The 18,589-nt window shown below is 40.3% G+C and overlaps 1 protein-coding gene across 1 annotated transcript in view; it reads left to right on the top strand.

Annotated features, from left to right (window-relative positions):
* Slc35f1 (solute carrier family 35 member F1) overlaps positions 1-18,589 on the top strand; it is a 391,542-nt gene that overhangs the window by 241,654 nt on the left and 131,299 nt on the right. The window contains exon 2 of the mRNA XM_005073294.4: positions 4,975-5,150. Coding sequence (XP_005073351.1) covers positions 4,975-5,150 — 176 coding nt within the window. The remainder of the gene's footprint in view (positions 1-4,974; positions 5,151-18,589) is intronic.

Raw genomic sequence — 18,589 nt, forward strand, 5'->3', positions numbered from 1 at the left:
CTATTTTCTTGTGTAAGTATTCTGCAATCTTGTGTGGCTTGACTTGGTTCAGGATACTACCAAGGTTTGAAGCATCACACTGCTATAATTTGAGTAGGTCATAGTGTTGTTTTGGCCTTCTCCAACAAGAAGGTACACTCCATACACAGGACTTGCTAGTGTATATGCAGCATCAGAAACAACCATTTAATACACTAGCTGTAACTTTACCTGTATCGCTTCTGTTTTAGTGTGTACATTATTTGGCAAATGATAAAGAAAGACCAATCACAGGGTTATTAGCAATCTACTGTAAATTAATTACCTGCTATGATTAGTATTGTGCTATGTGGTGTAATAGATCAAACATCATCTTCAAAGAAGCCTTCAAAGGCAATATCTTTTATTCCTCACCACTTTCTACGCAGGTAGTCACCATTAATGATTCCACCTAAGTTCCCAAGCCTAGAATTGACAGATAGGTTGACATGAAATTGTAAAGCTTCCATACAACAAAGGAAACCATTGATAGAATGAAGAGACAGGCTACAGAATAGGAGAAAACCTTTAACAGCAATACTTCAGATAGGGGACTGACACCTAAAAATAATAAAGAACTGCTAAAAAATTTTCCAATCAATAATTGAGTCAAGGAACTAAACAGAATGCTATCTAAAATAAGCAACAGGTCTGAGATGTAGCTCTCAGTTTGTGGAGTACTTGCTGAGTTTGCATGGCATCCTGAGTTCGACTCTCAGCCCCGCGGAAACAAACAAACCCTGGATATGTTAGCACAACTAAATTCCGGAGGATCAGAAGTTAAAGGTCATCTTTGACCCCATAATGAGTTTGAGGTCGTCCTGGGATACTATGAACTGTCTCGAAGAAGAAATGGCAGGAGGAGGAAGAAGGAAGAGGACAAAGCCTAGGAGAAGCAAGGGAAGGAGGACTGAGTGGAGGAGGCAGCGGAAATAGCCACACCAGCACAATCAGTCACTAAATAAATGTTTTAAAAGGTGTTCAACATCCTAGCTGTAGGCATTTTGGGTGAATGGGATGGGAGAGGTATTCCGGCACTCAGGAGTCACAGAATACTGAGTGTTATACAGCTCAGATGGAAAGGTATCCTGGAGCTCGGGAGCCAAGGACTACCACAGGTCACAGTAAGTTTAGCAGCTTACAGCCCTGCCTCAGGGAAAGGCTTCCCAGTGTATTGGCTATGCTCTGGCAGGAGAGGGTCTTGCAGCTGGGGATGTTTGCCTGGTGTAGCAGTTTTGCTCTGGCAGGAGAGGGTTTCCCCGGCGAAGTTGCCACAGTTCAGCTCTGCTCCCAGGAGAGTGAAGAGCAGAGTTTAACAACTCCGCTTTGCCAGGCAAAGGTTTCCCTGGCAAAAAGTGTTACATCCCCATTCGTTCTGCTCTGCCCAGGGTTGTCTCTGCTCCACTCCAAAAGATCTTCGCCCAAAACTCATCCAAGGGGTTTATTGGGAGGGAAGAATCCAGGAGAGCAGACAGCCGAGTAGCAGGAACAGCCACAAGCTGAACAGACCCAGGGTTTATATAGGGCTTCCAGGGTGCAGGTTAGTCAGACTTTAGTCTCCTGCTCAGAGATTGGCTAGTTTTCTGCATAGGGTTAGGGTAGATTTGGCTCTGGTTTTAGGGCCAAAGTGTGTTTCTTTCTCTGGTCCTTCTTAGCTTTTTGGCTCTAGTTTTAGGGTCAGGGTGTATTTCACTGGCTCTGATTCCAGGGGACAAAGTGTGTTTCTTTGGCTCTAGTTTTAGGGCCAGGGTGTATTTCTTTCACTGACTCTGATTCCAGGGACAAAGTGTGTTCTTTTGGCACTAGTTTCAGGGTCAGGGTACATTTCTTTGGTTCTGGTTACAGGGCCAAAGTGTGTTTCTTTGGCTCTGCTCAGGGTGTGTTTCTTTGGGTGGCCCCTTTTCCCTACACTAGCCATCTGCAAAACACAAAGTAATACAGCTTTGAGATTCCATCTCACTGCTGTCAGAATCGCCAACATCAAGAAAACTAACAAGTGCTGGTGAGGACGTGGGGAGAGAGAAATCCCCTTTCACTGCTGGTGGAAATATACACAAGTGAAAACACTCCAGAAGTAAGTGCTGACATTTCTCAAAAACAACAAGAAAGACTACAAGTGCAATATGACTCTCCTACACCACTCGGGCATATATACACAGGGAATCCAAAGTCCTACCATGGAGACATAGTCACTGTTACTCTGTGTACAGTAGCTAAGAAAGGGAACAAGCCTAGATGTCTATCAGCAGACAGATGAACAAGAAACTGTAGTATTTATATAAAAATAAAATGAGAACACTTACGGCCAAATGGATGGAACTAGAAAGTATTCTACCAAAGTGCCCCAGACACAGGAAGACAAATACTACAGTCCTCTCACATGCAGATGCTCGATTTTAATTTTTATATATTTACAAGTGTTTGTAGGGACTGCAAATTATGACACTAGAAAAGGGACTGCTGGGGAGATCTTAAGAAATGATTGGGGAGGGGAGAAAAAGAATGATTTAACAGATGTGGCATGAAACCGAAGTGTGTTGGGGGAGGGATGATGGGGGCCAGGGAGATGGAGGAGCGGAATGGGGGGAGAGGGCAAGAAAAACAAAGTATGTATGATAATGTCATAATTAAGCCTATTATTTTATATCCTAATTTTAAAAACCCTGTCATAAATCTTTGAGTTTATTTGAATTCTTGTTTACTTTTTATTTTTCTTCAGTTGATGGGGAGTTACTGTTTCTTTTGTAGCATTGAGGGCTGAACCCAGGACCTTGCCCATGCTAAATAAGTGACCAGCCATACCCCAAACTCTCAAACACGTTGACCTTAAAAAAGAAAGAAAAGCCTTGCCATTCTGAGCTAGTCAGTGATGATTATACTTTACCTATGTGTCTTCTAATCCTTGCTTTCACAATCCTCTGAATCACATTACATGGATGTAGGTATGGGAAAACTTATAAAAATCATGATAAGCAAAAGACACTAAAAAACAAGCAATCAGAAATACAATACAATGAGAGAGTAATAAATGAGATGTGTCCCGAGGGAAAGAAAACAGTAAGACCTCACAAAGCAAGTGGCAAAAGAGATAAATCTTGAAAACCGGAATAGGAGTCAGATTAGAAAAGACATGATGCACACTCAGCAAATGATAACTTGTATAAAGGAATGTGAGAAAAGAGGACCACTGTTCACTGTTGAAATATAAATAGCTCTAGAGTTCGGGAACTCCAGCTTCATGGAAGAATGTCATAGGGCTGGGGAAGCAGGAGTTAATGACCCAGAGGCCATTGGAGGAAGAACTTTAAGAACCTCATTCCAGTTGCCATATGACTCTTGGAAAGTCATGTGTCCCAAAGCAACACCAGTTTCATTTTTCTCATAACTCTCCTCCTTGAGCAGGTTGGCTTAATGTGTTGGAGGCAGGAGACTCCCAAACTCTCATTCCATTTGTCACGGAGGCTGCCTGGATTTCTTTCTTTATTTCCCAGGTGTCTCTCAGTATTCAGTAAGACACCTCAGGCTCCTTGTGGAGAAACTGTTTCCCAAGAGGAAAATATGAGTTGCTACAAAACTTCTCAAAGGTTAGACCCAGAAGGCTCATGGCTTCATGTCCTCTGTACTCTTGTAGTCAAAGCAAGGCAAGATCAATCTAGCTTCCAAAAAAGGAGAAATAGACCCAGTCTCTATCCAGAAAAAGAAAAAGAAAAAAGAACTCATGTTTGCCATAAGTCTTTGTGTTTAAACTACTGCTTTCTTATTTTATATTGCTATTTCTATTAATAAACCAGAAAGATCAAAAGAGACTTTCAGAAAAAAGTCCGCCTCCTATTTCCAGAGCCTTTCCTGTCTCTCTCTCTCTCTCTCTCTCTCTCTCTCTCTCTCTCTCTCTCTCTCTCTCTCTCTCTCTCTCTCTCTGTGTGTGTGTGTGTGTGTGTGTGTGTGTAACTAGCAAGCTGTGTAGGCATCTCATTTCCATGGAAACGGAACACTCTGACTCTTGCCTTCAGTCCCCACTTCAGTAGCCTACAAGAGCACAGCCTATGAAAATGGCAATGAAAATATTTGCATAACTATTATGCTACTGAAGTCATGAGTCTATTTCAGGAATAATAGTTTTAATATATAGGCAATTGTAACTCGAGAAGCAAAGGATAAAGACCCAATGCATACTAATGCATCTTAGGACAGAGTTCTGAAGTCCAGGAGGGCAGGAGAAGTGGTCCTTCTGGATTTCCAGAGGCTTCTATAGACATTTCTTTTGTTTAAAATTTTTCCAAAATCCTTTTAATACTTTTTTCTTTTTCTTTAACAGTTTAGAAGATACAAATTCATTTAAAAAATGAAAGTCTATAAATCATATGCCTTCTAAAATAGTCATTGTGCAACATTTAAACATCTATACTGTGTGTGGGCGGGTATTTGAATACATGTGTATATGTGTGTTATGCAATTATAGACATTTCATCCAAGAGTTTCCAGATCCAGGAGTTTGGTCTGTAAAGCAAAGGGTCTCCCTTTATTGCATTATTGTACACACAGATGATGCTGGAATATGTTTCCCGTTTGCCAGGGTTGGGCATACTCCCAGCATCCCTAATGCACAGTACTGTGGTAAGCATCAAGATGATATAGTCCTTTTCCAACAGCCTCTGGAGTACCATGATTGGGAGGGAGCCAGGTTCCCATGCAGAGGCTCGATCTCATAACCAGGTTTTGCTTTACCCTCATTATGTGTTCTGAGAGCAGATTAATTAACCATGTGAAGCATTAGTTTCCATCTCTACAAAGCCTCAGTAATAACTGTACAGTCCCCCCAGTATCGCTTCAATGGGCTACAATAGATAGTATTCATTGCCCTTAACTCAGTGCCTGCTATGAATTATCAATGGAATTAGCTGCAGTTATTTTCACGGACTTCCTGCTGACTAGGCTGTGTTTCTCTTCATTTCTCAGGGAGATGTTAATCTCTGTGGCTTTGGGCCAAGTGTTATCCCTTCTTGTTTGTGGAATCGGCTTGACCAGCAAGTACCTGGCAGAAGATTTCCATGCCAACACACCAGTCTTCCAGAGCTTTCTGAACTACATCCTCCTCTTTCTGGTCTATACCACCACCCTAGCTGTCAGACAAGGTAAGTTGTCCCTAAGCCCAGGAATATATTTACAAGCACATAGAACTTTCTGAGCCATGGCTAGACATCGTTTTATCGCTAGTAGCATCAGTGAGGCAATTCAAATTCACAGACCTCATTTAGTTACTTTGCAGTATCACTACAAAGAAAATGAATGGATGTATCACAAAGAAATATGTGTTGTGTGAATTCAGCAAGAAGTTATGCATTGCAAAACAAAGTACACTTGCTCACATTTTAAATTCCTTTTAAAATTTTGATCCTCTTCATGAATCTAAATAGAGTACATCCTGCAACCCGAAACAGGCCCAGTACAGCTGTCCCAAAGAAGCTAGCCCTGAGCTGTTGGAGGCAGCTGCAGACTTTACTGTAGGAAAGTGACCCAAATATGAGTATAAACAACTCAAGTAACAATGCAAGAGGAAAAAAAGGAAACACAAACGGCCAAGTGTGATCCTTTTTTAAATTTAAGATAAATAAAGCCATAAAAACAAGTTCTCCAAGCATCAATATAAGGAAATGCTATTTAAAAGAGTAGGCCCAATAAAAATTATTTGGGAGGGGGATGCATCCTGGAGGCCTTTCAGGATATAATCCTTTACCTATGACCCTAGAAAAAGCCAAAAGTTTCTCCTGAAATGATAGCTGTTGATTATGATCCATTGAAAAAAATCATTAATAGGTTAAAAGCAACCATATACTCTTATAACAAACAAGAACCTGTATATTGCTAAATATGCCAGTTTTAATAATTATACTTTTTGACACTTTTATAAACACCATCAATATTTCATTCTTCCTTGTCCTTATTTTGAGTTCTCTCTGGACTAGGACTGCTGCTCAGTTATAATGACTTAGCCAACACTAGACTTCATCTTAGAAGAGAGTAGATCACAGGTGGCAGGGGTGAACTTAGTTACTACAGGTCCTTCTTTACAAGTATGAAGCCTTGAGTTCATATCCCCAGTACCTACCTAAAATTCTGGACATAAAGGGGGAGCTCATGGACCCCCAGAGCGATGGCTGAGAGGCCAACATGGGACTGATCCAGATCCCTTGAATGTGAGTGTCAATGAGGAGGCCTCAGCTATCTTTGGGGCCTTGGGTACTAGATCATTATTTATCCCTGGCATCTAAATGGAGTTTGGGAGCCCATTCCACAGGGAGAAATGCTCTCTCAGTCTGGACACATGGCGGGGGGGGGGGTATGCCCTGCCCCGGATGATATAATAGACTTTGGAGATCCCTCATGAAGGGCCTCACCCTCCCTGGAGAGTAGAGTGGGTATTGGGTGGGGGGTCGGGGAGTTGGTGAGGGGCGGGGGAGTTGGTGAGGAACAGGGGGGGAGGGGAGAGAGAGGGAGCTGGGATTGACATGTGAAGCAAGCTTGTTTCTAATTTAAATAAAAAAATTCTGGATATAGCCACATGCATCTGAATACCACCACTGGGGAGGCAGAGACAGGCAAATCCCTGGAGCTCACTGGACAGCTGGCTGAGCAGAACTGACAAGCTCCAAAAGTGGCAAAACACTCTGTCTCATAAATTAAGTTAGCGAGTAATTGAGCATGGTACCTGACGTCAATCTCTGGGATTTACATGTGCACATGCGCGCGCACACACACACACACAGAGGAAATTATCACACTAGTACTCAAATGATTTTCCAACTTGTTGAAAATACATTAGAACATAATTTAATCTGCTTTCCCTAAGTTTGTGTTACTTGAGGTTTTTTGTTTGTCTGTTTTGCCTTACTATCAATAGCTATAACTACGTTTAAGAATAAACTGTCAGCCTTCAAAAGTTACAGTCACTACAGCTCAGCTACATTTCCTCATTGTGAGTCAGAAGCTGATGAATTTGAATGATATAAGTGTGTTGTCCAACAGTTCTCCCACTGTTTCTTGAATGGTGCTTCAAGCCAGGAAAAGAATCCAGGAAGTGAGGCAATGGAGGAGGCATACAATTGGTAACTCATTTCTGAGAAACTGTGGGAATTCATCAAAAAAGGAGAGATAAGGGATGAATATAAAAATTCATTTGATGTGAGCTTGAATCAACATTAAAGAGAATAGTAATATTTAACCCAATATAAGGAGTATAATTAAGAATAATGGGATTAAATTGGGAACAATTTTGCAATAGCCTAACACTGAAAAAATTTTCATGTGAAAATGGTGAATTCATCCTTTGTGATCTTTAAGCACCATAGGATTTTGAGATCACAAATTGTTTCTCCCCTTAGAATTCTTGTCTGTACTGTTTTCTAAGAGTCCAATGATTTAGTAAGAGTCTAGATCTAGGACAAATAAGGAGATTAAAAATCAAAAAGAATGATTATAACAGTTGTAGGTAGAAGCTAGAAAATGAACGTATGAAAAGACTCAGTGTTAATAATATTAATAATGCCATTTACATGATAATGTGCCTGCTACAGTGTATGTGACATGCCTTCATACTACTTCAACCTTAGGAATTAAACATCATTCAAGGTTTTATAAGTAAGACAACCAAGGATGCTGCTCAAGGATGGGCACTAGGGAGAGGCAGATGCTGTGATGGGCTAGGACTGGGGCGGAGTTACCTAGAGGGCCCATGTTTCTTCTTGTGAAGTTCACAGGAGGCAGAAGGAGAATGGGAGACCCTTTAGAATAAAAGGAGGCATTCGTGTTTCTTGAATTTGAAAACCCAGAACAGGAAACTAGCCTGGGGTGTAAGGTATAGTGAGACACAGCAATAAGATCAGATAAGATCAGAACAGAGTCTTACAGAGAATGGGAGGAGCATCAGGGTGGACAAGGCAGGGGACCAGAGACTGAAGACTGGGCAGGAACTTGAAGGCCCTTTAGAGGAAAGACTAAAGAGGGCTGAGGAGATCCTGTCTTCCCAGTCAACAGAGCAGGGAGTCAGTTCCCACAATGCACTGTTCTTTCTGGAGACGTTTTACCATCACCCTGGATGACCACTGAACTTGCTTGTGAGTCTGTGTCTGTATTTGGGTGTTTACTCACAATGTTTGTCTGACCTTTCATCTTTAGAGTTTTAATAGACTGGTATTAAGCTAACATATTGAAATTCACATAGTAATTTCATTAAGTTTGTGTATGCTGAGTCACTTTGATGTTCTGGAAGCATAACCTTTGTGTTCAGGAACTTCAAGATTAGGAGAGAAGTCTGTATGTAAGAGAGTCTTTTACAGTCAGTCTCTCCTTTCCCAGTGTTCTTCACAGTCTGCAGGTAGGATAAAGTTCTGACCTTCCCATCTTTCCAAGCATGAATAGCACCTACCTAGTTGGGCCTCTATATTAATGATATGTATGTCTCAAACACCTTGACAGTAAGCGGTTTTCTGGCTGTATTTTATTTTATCTTAAAACAGTTCTCTGTCATTGTACTCATACAACTTCGAAAACTTACAGTTGTCAAATTTTAAACCCTATGAGAATATTTAAGCGTGATGTCACTATAAGTAACCTTGCCAAAAGTCTGACTTCAAGGGTAGGGCAGATCCTCCCTATCAAATTTACACTAGATCAATGCCCAAAGGATGTGGAGGTAGCAGGTTCCGGCAAAGATTCTAGTAAAAGTAGTTGTGAACTTGCCTGGGTATTAACTGACTCTTGGGAAAATGTGGGTGTTGTTGTCATTTAAAATAGTGTGGCATGCTGAACACATTCTAAGTGTGACCTGAAAGGCTGAAGCTGTACTTTCCTCCAGTTGGTTCTAAAATTGAGACAATAAGTACTGTACCTAGCAAAGTTCTTCAATAATGGGATCCCATAGAAAGAAGTCTAGTTTAAGCTGTAGTTTGCACTGATGTCTCCAGTTCGGGAACTAAAGTAAAATTGAGGGTACTGTTACTTGAACCACACTAAAAAGTATTTGGAAAGTAAAATGTGTCCATAAAGAAACTCGAAAGCATGTAACTAAGAAAGCAAGTGAGGCTTCAAAACCTGATGATCTGCCCAAGAAATGCATGAAGACTCTGCTTCATCTATACAGCCTTCTTTTCTTCAAATTTCAGGTAATACTAACTGAAATTCAATAACCAAGAGACACAAAATGTGTGAATACTGTGCAACAAGGGAAGACAGGCTGGAGTTCAGCTGAAGACTGAATTCTTGCTTTTGTCAGACAGAAGCAAGAAATGTGACCACTTTTAAAATTAAAAGGGACATGGGATACATATCTTACCAGTAAATATTTACCATCATCAATTTTTTGCCCAAAATCATCTCTTACTGATTATAACTATTTCCCAGAACTACTGTCAGTGCTTCCTCAGTAATAAATGAAGTTAATTTATTTACTACCACATTTATATATTTGTTCATAATTAAGGGAAATGAAGAAAGTGAGGGTAAGACAGGCTGCTTAGGGAGAAGCAAAAGCACACTCAGAACTTGTGATCTTCGTTCTGATGTGTGGAAAAGGATGTGGATGTCTGAACAGAACCAGAGGAGTCAACCACTTGTATAGACCCTTCAGTGTTCCTAGTGACAGGCTTACAAGGATTGCTGTTTCATTGGAAAGAATTTCTTTAAGCTCTTCCAATTTTGAATAAAAAAAATCTTCTAGCTAAAGCAATTCAATAAACATCTCATTCTTGAAGATAGACTTTCACGTACTTTCTATCATGTCTTGCTTTGTGTGTGTTAGATAATGAAATAAGCCTCTAACAGTACAATATAACACTCATAAGCAAGTCTTAAAATATTCACATAGTTAGAAAAAATAATGTAGAAGGTCGTCTTTAAAAAACATGGGGTTCTTAGCCATAAGGAAGTCTTGGCAACTGGAGTGCTTGCTCCTCTCAGTGCACATTCTGGTGCTGTCTAAGGATCTCTTTCTCTCTCCCTCCCCTCCTCAGGTTCTGGCACTCCCTACATTTGGGAATCTTTGCCCTTGCCTGCACTGGAAGGTGTTTAGTGTTTGCCGCAGGTGGCCAAAATCCCAATTCAAAGCAGTAAAATTAGTTACAGCAAAATCCAGGGTTTCCTCAGAGCAGAAGACCAAGGAAACCTCTACGCACTGTCAGTTCCCAATTCCTTCCTGAAACACTGAAGAGACGGGGGGCGGGGGGGGGACTTGGCAGGATAAGAGAGCACTTGGCAAAAGTAAATATGGAATCATACATCCCCTGGGAGCCATGGAGAAACTAGCACCATCAATTTCCTAAGACTAGTGAGGTAATTTTTATTGGACTCTCTTAAAATCTCCCTTGTGGGAAATTACTTGGCAATCTTCCATGCCTATTCCTTGTCAGGTCACATTTATTTTTACTTCTTAAGTGTGATTGGAGAGTTGTAGTCACTATAGTACAGAAAGATTGTACTTGAGGGGTTTCTGAGATGAATCCTTGTGGTTGCTCCTTGAGAAATACTTAACGTTGAAATGGAGAAGGACAAAACAGGCTTAAGGTTGAGGAAGCAGATGCATCATGTTAGAAAATTGACAAAGAAAAGTCACACAAAAGAGTTAGAGCCTACTTTTAACAAAACTGCCTGTCAACACACACAGCTCTTGTGTAATATTGGTGGAAGAGAATACTTGCCACACTTACTTTCAAATCCAGCTTGGCATTTTCTTATAAAGTTAAACCTGTACTTCCTATACAATCCAACGGTTCTTTTCCTCCAAGAAAAATGAAAGCGTGATGTTGACACATAAAACAGTATGCAAATGCTGCTTTGTTTATAAGTGCTTTTAACACCCGCAAACAACTCCTATGAATATCTGCTAGTCTATGAAAGGGGGGAGAAAGCTGTTTTTGGTGATGTCCACCAGCAATCCCAGTATTCATGAGGCTAACACAGAAAGGTTGTCATAAATGCAAGGCTGTCTTAGGCTAAAATTATCATGCCAGTCAGAGATACATAGTAAGACACCTTGTCAAAGAAAAGCAAGGAGGGGTGGTGATGGGTGTGGTGGCCATTGAGTTGGTTCAGGGTAAAGGTACTTGTCACACAAGCCTGATGTCTTGAGTTCTGTCCCAGAAGCTCACCTGGTAGAAGGGGAGAACCATCTCCTTCAGATTGTACTCTGTCCTTCACATGCATGGCATAACACACGTGTGCCCACACTCACACACATACACACAAAATAAGAAATATATACATAAGTAAATAGGAAAATGTAATAAATGTATATAATCCAGTACCACTCACTAATAAAAAGGAATAAGGTACTGATACATTCAGCTATGTGAACTAATTTTAAAAGCATTATGCTAAGTGCCAGAAACCAGATGCAAAATTTATACTCCAAGTGAACAAATGCATATCTGGAGAAAGCAAAATAATAATGACAGAAAGTAGATGCATGGAGACTGAAAGTGAGGGCAGGCTGCAGAAAGCACAAAAACTTTGTCTTGATGTCATTGTTCTCTGTACCTCAATTGTTACAGGCACTATATAAGAATAGGCATGTGTCAAGACTCTTCAAGCCGTACATTTAAACAGATGAGATTCATTGTGTCTATATTATACTTGATGGGAAAAAGGAAATAGTCTATTCCAACACTATGGTTACCTGACTGGAATAATACACTGTTGGGTTTCCAGTAGATGGCTATTCTTTAGGTCACTTACTGATATCAGGAAATGCCTTTGAAAGCATCTTCCTTCATTGTGGCATCCTTCTAGAATACCAAGGACTTTGATCCATCAAGCTCCAAGTTATGCATCTGATGGCGCAAAATACACATAGTCTATGCATATTCAGTGTGTGCAGGATAAATGTGCAGCAAATGGAGCATCCCACAATCTTGATAATACTTAGAATACTCAACAATAAGCATTATATTTATGCTGCAGTATATAATCACAAATACAGGGTGCTATACACAGAGCCTTCAGTATCAGCTCATAAATGACTTTCAGATAGAAAGAAACTGACAAGAATATGCAACGCCATCTTCTCCTTTTAATGAATACTCATATGAATTCTCACACACACACACACACACACACACACACACACTCATATATCATGTCCTTCTGCATTCCCCATGCTAAATACCTCATTAATGAATTCCCCTTTGATTCCTTCATTCCAAACAGCATCTAAGCTTGCAGGAAGGGATTGTCTCCCTGTTGTATCTGGAGTCCATGTTGACTGTTAATTCTGGAAATCTTTAAGCATTCATCTTTCCATGCTGAGAGCTGGCGAAGAGCAATACTCATTCCTGGCACGGAGCTCCAGTGTTCATGTGGGAGATTGAAGGGTGGTTACAAGATGATAACTGTATTGCCTGAAGCAGATAAGTCCCTTCTGCCAAAATAGTGCTTTGTATGTAATTAGTGTAAAAATTCAGAGGAATAGAGTTTATCCTTACAATCATCTTTCTCATTAAAAAAGAATCATAATGGAGGAACAAAGTCATCCCTGCAGTGAGCTGAATTGCTTTCCCTAAGTTTTCATTAAATCAAAGACTCAGCAGTTGGGACTCTTGCATACGCTATTGCATGCTGCTGCATGAGATCTGCAGGAGAAAATGATTGTTTTTCCTCCAAGGATTAGAATTGCATTGTGATTATCTTCAGATCAGAATTCCCTGTCTGTGCATTTTACCAATGTTCCCGTTCACTGGTTTCTATTTTTGAGGATTCTGAGGAGGAGCAGGGGAAAGATCACTCAACTAGACACTTAAATGCAGTACATGAAAATGGGAGCTCTGCTGTGGGCCAGAGTCACTTCCTACATGAGGAAAAACATAACGAAAATAACCTCAAATATGAAAATGTTCAGAACTTATGTTGCTTCTCATTGTGCTTTGTGTTAATATTTAGTAATTCCAAGGTAGAACATAAGCATCCCTTTCTTTTACTTTTATCTCCCTAATCAGTCGTTTTCTAAGGATGTCTTTTTTATTCTCCTTGTGATCTAATTTCCTTAGAAGAAATTACAGTAGTTCTATATTTTATAGTAAAGAAAAATGCCCCTTTGTGCATTTGACTACATTAAATATTACATTGTTCATCCTTGATTATTTGATTAAACACTTTCCCCTTAACATGAATTGAGTATTCTTTTTCTAATTAGTAGAAATATGATTTCTGTTCAATTCTATTTATGTTTTTTTCATAAATTACCATTACATGTCCATTCTCTTTACTAGACTATTGATGAAAAAGGTTTACATTAGCTTCTCATGACTGAATCTTTTCTATGGTCATTTAAAACAGTTACATTCATTTATATAATGAATTCTAGTTTCTCCTTCCCATTACATTCTCGAATCCCATTGCCTCTCCTTATGAAGCCCACAAGCTACAAATCTCTTTCAACTTTCATTTATGTGTATAACCCACTGAGTTTATTTAGTTTATTCCCTTAGTGTCTCTAGGGATCTAATGTTTCTGGCCTCCTTGGGTCCTTAACACTCAGGTGCACATACCCACACAGAAAAATACACCTCTGTGGATAATTTAAAAAGATATATATATATATATATATAATTTTAAACAATTGCTGTTGAGACCTTTTCTGGATTCTATTAAATGAAAATTCAAGAACCATTGGGGCTGTGCTGCTTCTCTTTACAAATCTGGATAATAATGGTAATTGTCTTAGGAGTTTTGTGTGAGCTAAATAAGGTGTGGGAGAGATGTGAGACATACAGAAAACATTAACTGAACATGACAGACATCAGAACTAATTTACTTAATAAATGCTGAACCTTCTCCCCATCCATTTTGGGTGTTGGTTTCTTGTTTGTTTTTGATACAAGGTCTCACACATGCTGGCTTCAACCTCCCACATGCTAGGATTGTAGTCATGAATAACCATGACCAGCATTTCATCAGTTTGAATTGTATATGCAAACTTTACATTTTGAATAAAATCCCCAGGGGGACTCTGGCCAGGAGTCCTGCATGCATGGTCTCTTCCATGGGAACTTGATTGTCAGAGATGCTACATGTGTGATTCCTAGAGGAATCCAGGAGAAAATAGTTGAGATGTTCTCTTCCCACTGTGGTGGCCAGTGTCAAGGGGAGTTCACTCATGTACTGTACAAGTGTGTGACTCTTCTAAATATGCACAAGTTCAAAAGCACCCTTCCAGTGCACAGATGGGGTCTTTCTGCCTATGCCAGCCAAGCCAAGAGAAAGAACAGGCACCCAGTACCTTTGTCCAAAGGATTCAGAGATGTTCTCAGTCTTTTAGCTGTGAGTGCATCTACAGGATTCACTGAGACTGGGGAAGACAGCCAAGGAAGGAGCTAGAGGTCAATAAGTATTTTGTTTTTAAAGAGCTCTCCTTAGGACTCCAGATTGGCATGATATTGTTGTTGTTGTTGTTGTTGTTAGTTTGTTTGTAGATAGGTAGAGCTTCCTTTGGAATCTAGGCTGGCCTTAAATGTGTGGCCTCCCCCTTCTCAGTTTTGGGACTGTATGTGGCTGTCCTACACACCCAGTAATCACCATGAAATATAGAGGCATAGCTCCTTCCCATCCTGACTCTCACTCTTGTCTATGTGTGTACTTCTTATTTCCTTTGTTTCTTGTCTTTAGTCTAGCCTTTTCCTTCCCAGGTAGCCTTAATCTCGAGTCAAATAGACAGAAATGGGAAAAAGAAAATATTTGCATTCCCTTGATGGAAACAGAAATGTCATTACAAATCCTGGATAAAGGAGAACAAATTCAGGTTCCATTCCAGGCCCATCTGCAGATAACCTGTCCAAGTCACTGTGCTTGGTTCAGTGAAAAGCTACAAGCACATGATGCCTGCTAAAGCATGTATTAAGTTAGGCTGGACCACTTTCTTTCCTGGATGGTTTTCTTCTGCCACACAGAATGCATCTGTGACCAACAAACACTCTTGTAGAAATCGAAGAGGAGCCAGACTAGCTGGGAAATCAAACTCCCCTGCTGACTGAGGCTCGTGGCTGCTTGAGAAGTTGAAGAAAAAGAAATGTGGTTTGGTCAAAGCCAGGGCACTGCATGTTGCCAGCAAAAGATCAATTCTTGGGACAAGGAACACAGATGCTTAAAAATGACCCTGTCACCATGAAATCCTCAATGGATTCCAGCATGGAGAACCAGGTCCTTGCTTTACAATCAGAATCCCACATTCCGGTTAACTGATTGGAATAACAAGAAGCCTATCTCATTTAAGAACAATGAAGACCACAGTAGGAAATATGCAAGTAGTAATGCAGGCTTACTCCAAGAACCAGAATTGTTCTTGATTGAGCTCATTCAAAAGACTCTTGGACACATACTCCTGTTTTCTTTTTTTTAATTATTTATTATTATTGTTGTTGTTGTTGCAGAGGTAGAATAAAATAGCTCTTTCTGTCTCACAGTTCAAAACTAACATCTGTGTAGGAGGGAAGAAAAATGATATAAAAATCCAAGATAAAAAAAATGCCCTCAGAGAGCACAAAGAACTGGGTAAAAAGCTAGGGAAATGGCCACCTGTGTTGGGGAAACCATGCTTTTGGGGATCACAGAGGTGTTGCATAGCCACTGTTGAGCAGGGGCACATCACCGATAAACTCAGTGAAGCAGTCACTGACCCCTCCCGGATTCAAAGCACAGCTGCCTCCCTTGGCCTTCCTTTGATGGTGTGTACGCCCTTTGCACCAAGACCCCGACTTTGCAGGAAGAAAGCAGCGGTCTGCTTTCCCTCTACCTCCAAGCACTTTTCAGCTTTGCCTTTGGTGGCTTAGGTCGAAACTTCCAGCTGTGCAGTGTTAAACTCACAACTATTATAGCACAGCTTTAAGCCAGCTATTGATTTTAGACTTTTGTTAGTCTCAAAGAAAAGTGAGGCAGACCATCCAGGAGCAAGCAAAGAACATCTAAAAATAAAGCCCAGGAACTTGGTAACTAACTTCTCACAGAGAAGTGTGTAGGCACGGCTTATGTAAGTGACATGCATGGGAAAGTCTTGGTACTTTTAAAATTGTAAGTTATTCACTATATGAAAACTTATTAACCCATAATCCTGGGTTTCCACTGTTTTGACTTCAAGTTATTATCATTAACTGTGATAACTGAGGGGAAAAAATCCTGTGACAAATGTGTTCCTATACAGAAAATGGTAGCCTCTGAGGGTGTCAACCTGGTATCCAAGGCAAGAATGTGAATCCTCCCCAGAGGTGTTTTACAGTGTTAGTGCTATCTATGATTCCTTTAAACAGAACATTCCAGAAGTCTCCCATTGAGTACATCTCGTTCAAATTTCTACTATATAACTTCCAGTTCTCTTACCTACCCAGTCATTCTTTTTCCTTTCATGTGGATACTCATTCATCTTTCCATTCATTAGTCATCAATTCAACAAGTGTTTGGGGGAATACACTGCTGTGCTTGGTGTTGGTGACACTTGAGTGAAGAAAGGCCATCTCCCTTCTTCTGTACCTCCAAACTTGCTAGAGATGACTGACAAGGAAGGATGCCTGTGAATGTACAAGTGCAAATCTGAGGGCCTCCCTTTCCGATCGTCTCCAAACATCAATGCAAATGCCTTTGTTTCTGTCCTGTCTTTCATTCTGTCTTTTTACCATTCACTCAGAGGCCTCCTCTTTGCTAACTCAATTCATTAGAAATGGCTAGAATCAATACATTGCCAGGCTGCAGCGATAGATTGCTCAGTGTTTAAGAGCACTGGCTTCCCTTGCAGGGGACCCAACTGTGATTCCTAGCACCCAAGTGTCAGCTTACAATGATCTGTATCTCCAGCTTTAGCAATCTGACACCCTCTTTTGGCATCCATGGGTACACAGATATAACTGAAGACAAAGCACCCATACACATAAAAAGTAAAAAAAAATAATTAAAAGAATAATCAGTTCATTGCTGCCAGTGATCTCTCCTTGACCTTCTATTTGATATACAAGTGTGCTTTTCACCAGGACCTTAATTGACTGTAAGAAAAAGCCATCTACTTCTCAAGTTCCTACGTCACTCCCAGCCCCGACCGTCTCCCCAGAGAATACTGCAAAGCCATGGTCACCCACCTGCTCTACTTCATTCATATTTATCTGTTGTGACTTCTTATCCACTGGCCTTCTATGAGCTAGCCCACTTAAAAGTATACTAATGGCTTCCTATACTTTTACAGTTCTACTTCACCCTCAACAGTGGTTATAAATGGATCACAGTTTTATATAATCTTGCCTCGATTAAGTGACCTTTTCATAAAGAGGCACCACACCCCTGATGGGGGATGTTCCATCTATTTTAGAAAAGAATCTTTAATAGATAAGTCTTTGGACACATGTGATAGATGGCATATTGTAGTTTGTACTTCTAAAAATGTAAAGAATGAGTCTATGGACATTCTAATATTGATAAATATCACCAAATTCTCTCCCACCCTACATGCCCTCCCCAAAAGTCAGCAGCAAATCAAAGCCTGTCAATAGCATCTGAGAGTAACTTTTCCCTACTTATCTTTTACCTTTGGACATTATCACTAATTTTTGTCATCCTGAAAGGTGAAAAGTGCCACAGTCTTCAATCCCATTTCCTTTATTATCACTAAGATGTTCACTGCGATCCTGACATAACCTTTTAATCCCGACAGCACGCAACAGCAATGGCCTCTCACAGTCTGCTCTGGTCATAAGTACGCATTTCAATGTCTGCTTGCCCTCTGTTGCTCAGCTTTCTTCCTCTTGTGTGTCAGGGTGAAGAAGGAAAATCAAATGATCCCTGTGATACCTTGCTTTGGAAGAATGCCATACGACAGCATTGGATAATAATACTGAAATTTATATCATCCATAACCCTTTTATAGTGGTGTAATTAGTAGGGCCATTTAATACTACCCAAGCCTAGCTTTCTTTATTGCTGTAAACACAGCTTGTAATCACATAAATGACATCAGTAATAATCCTTCAGGGTCTCATGTAAACCTAAGCACTTGAATTGGCTAGAGCTAGGGCTTCATCATAATCTTCATTCAAAGAAAGAGCCTAGAAAGCAGAATAGGAGGGAGGACCATTTGGGCATTTTCTAGCATTTTGGATTTTGGATGAAAAGCAGGAAGTTAGCCACTGTTATATGGAAACAATGGGTGGGAAGACACAGAGGAATTGTCAATATCAGTGCAAAGTTATGCTCCCTTAGCCAGACACTGCCTGTCGTTACATCACCAAGCCACTTGTGTATGATCTCTGCACTCATTGGTTATTTTTATTAATGTTAATCCAAAAAACAGCTTACCTGTTGAGTATGTTCTTCTTATGTCTTCAAAAAATGTGCCTGTGCCATAGAGACAGTTTCCCAGAGTCCCATGCTGTGGATTGTAAGCACACTTTAGATGAAAACTGTGGAGACTAAGAGTAAAATAGCGGCCAAGAAGGGTCTCTGGTTTATGTTCCTGTCTTAAGCAAGTCTCCATCTTCTCTCTGTGATTCAGATTTTCCATCTCAATAAATGGGAAAGTCTTTCAAATAACATTATTAGCATGCATTTCTCATTT

This window comes from Mesocricetus auratus, unplaced genomic scaffold (assembly GCF_017639785.1).
Source record: "Mesocricetus auratus isolate SY011 unplaced genomic scaffold, BCM_Maur_2.0 Super-Scaffold_100018, whole genome shotgun sequence".
NCBI lineage: Eukaryota > Metazoa > Chordata > Mammalia > Rodentia > Cricetidae > Mesocricetus > Mesocricetus auratus.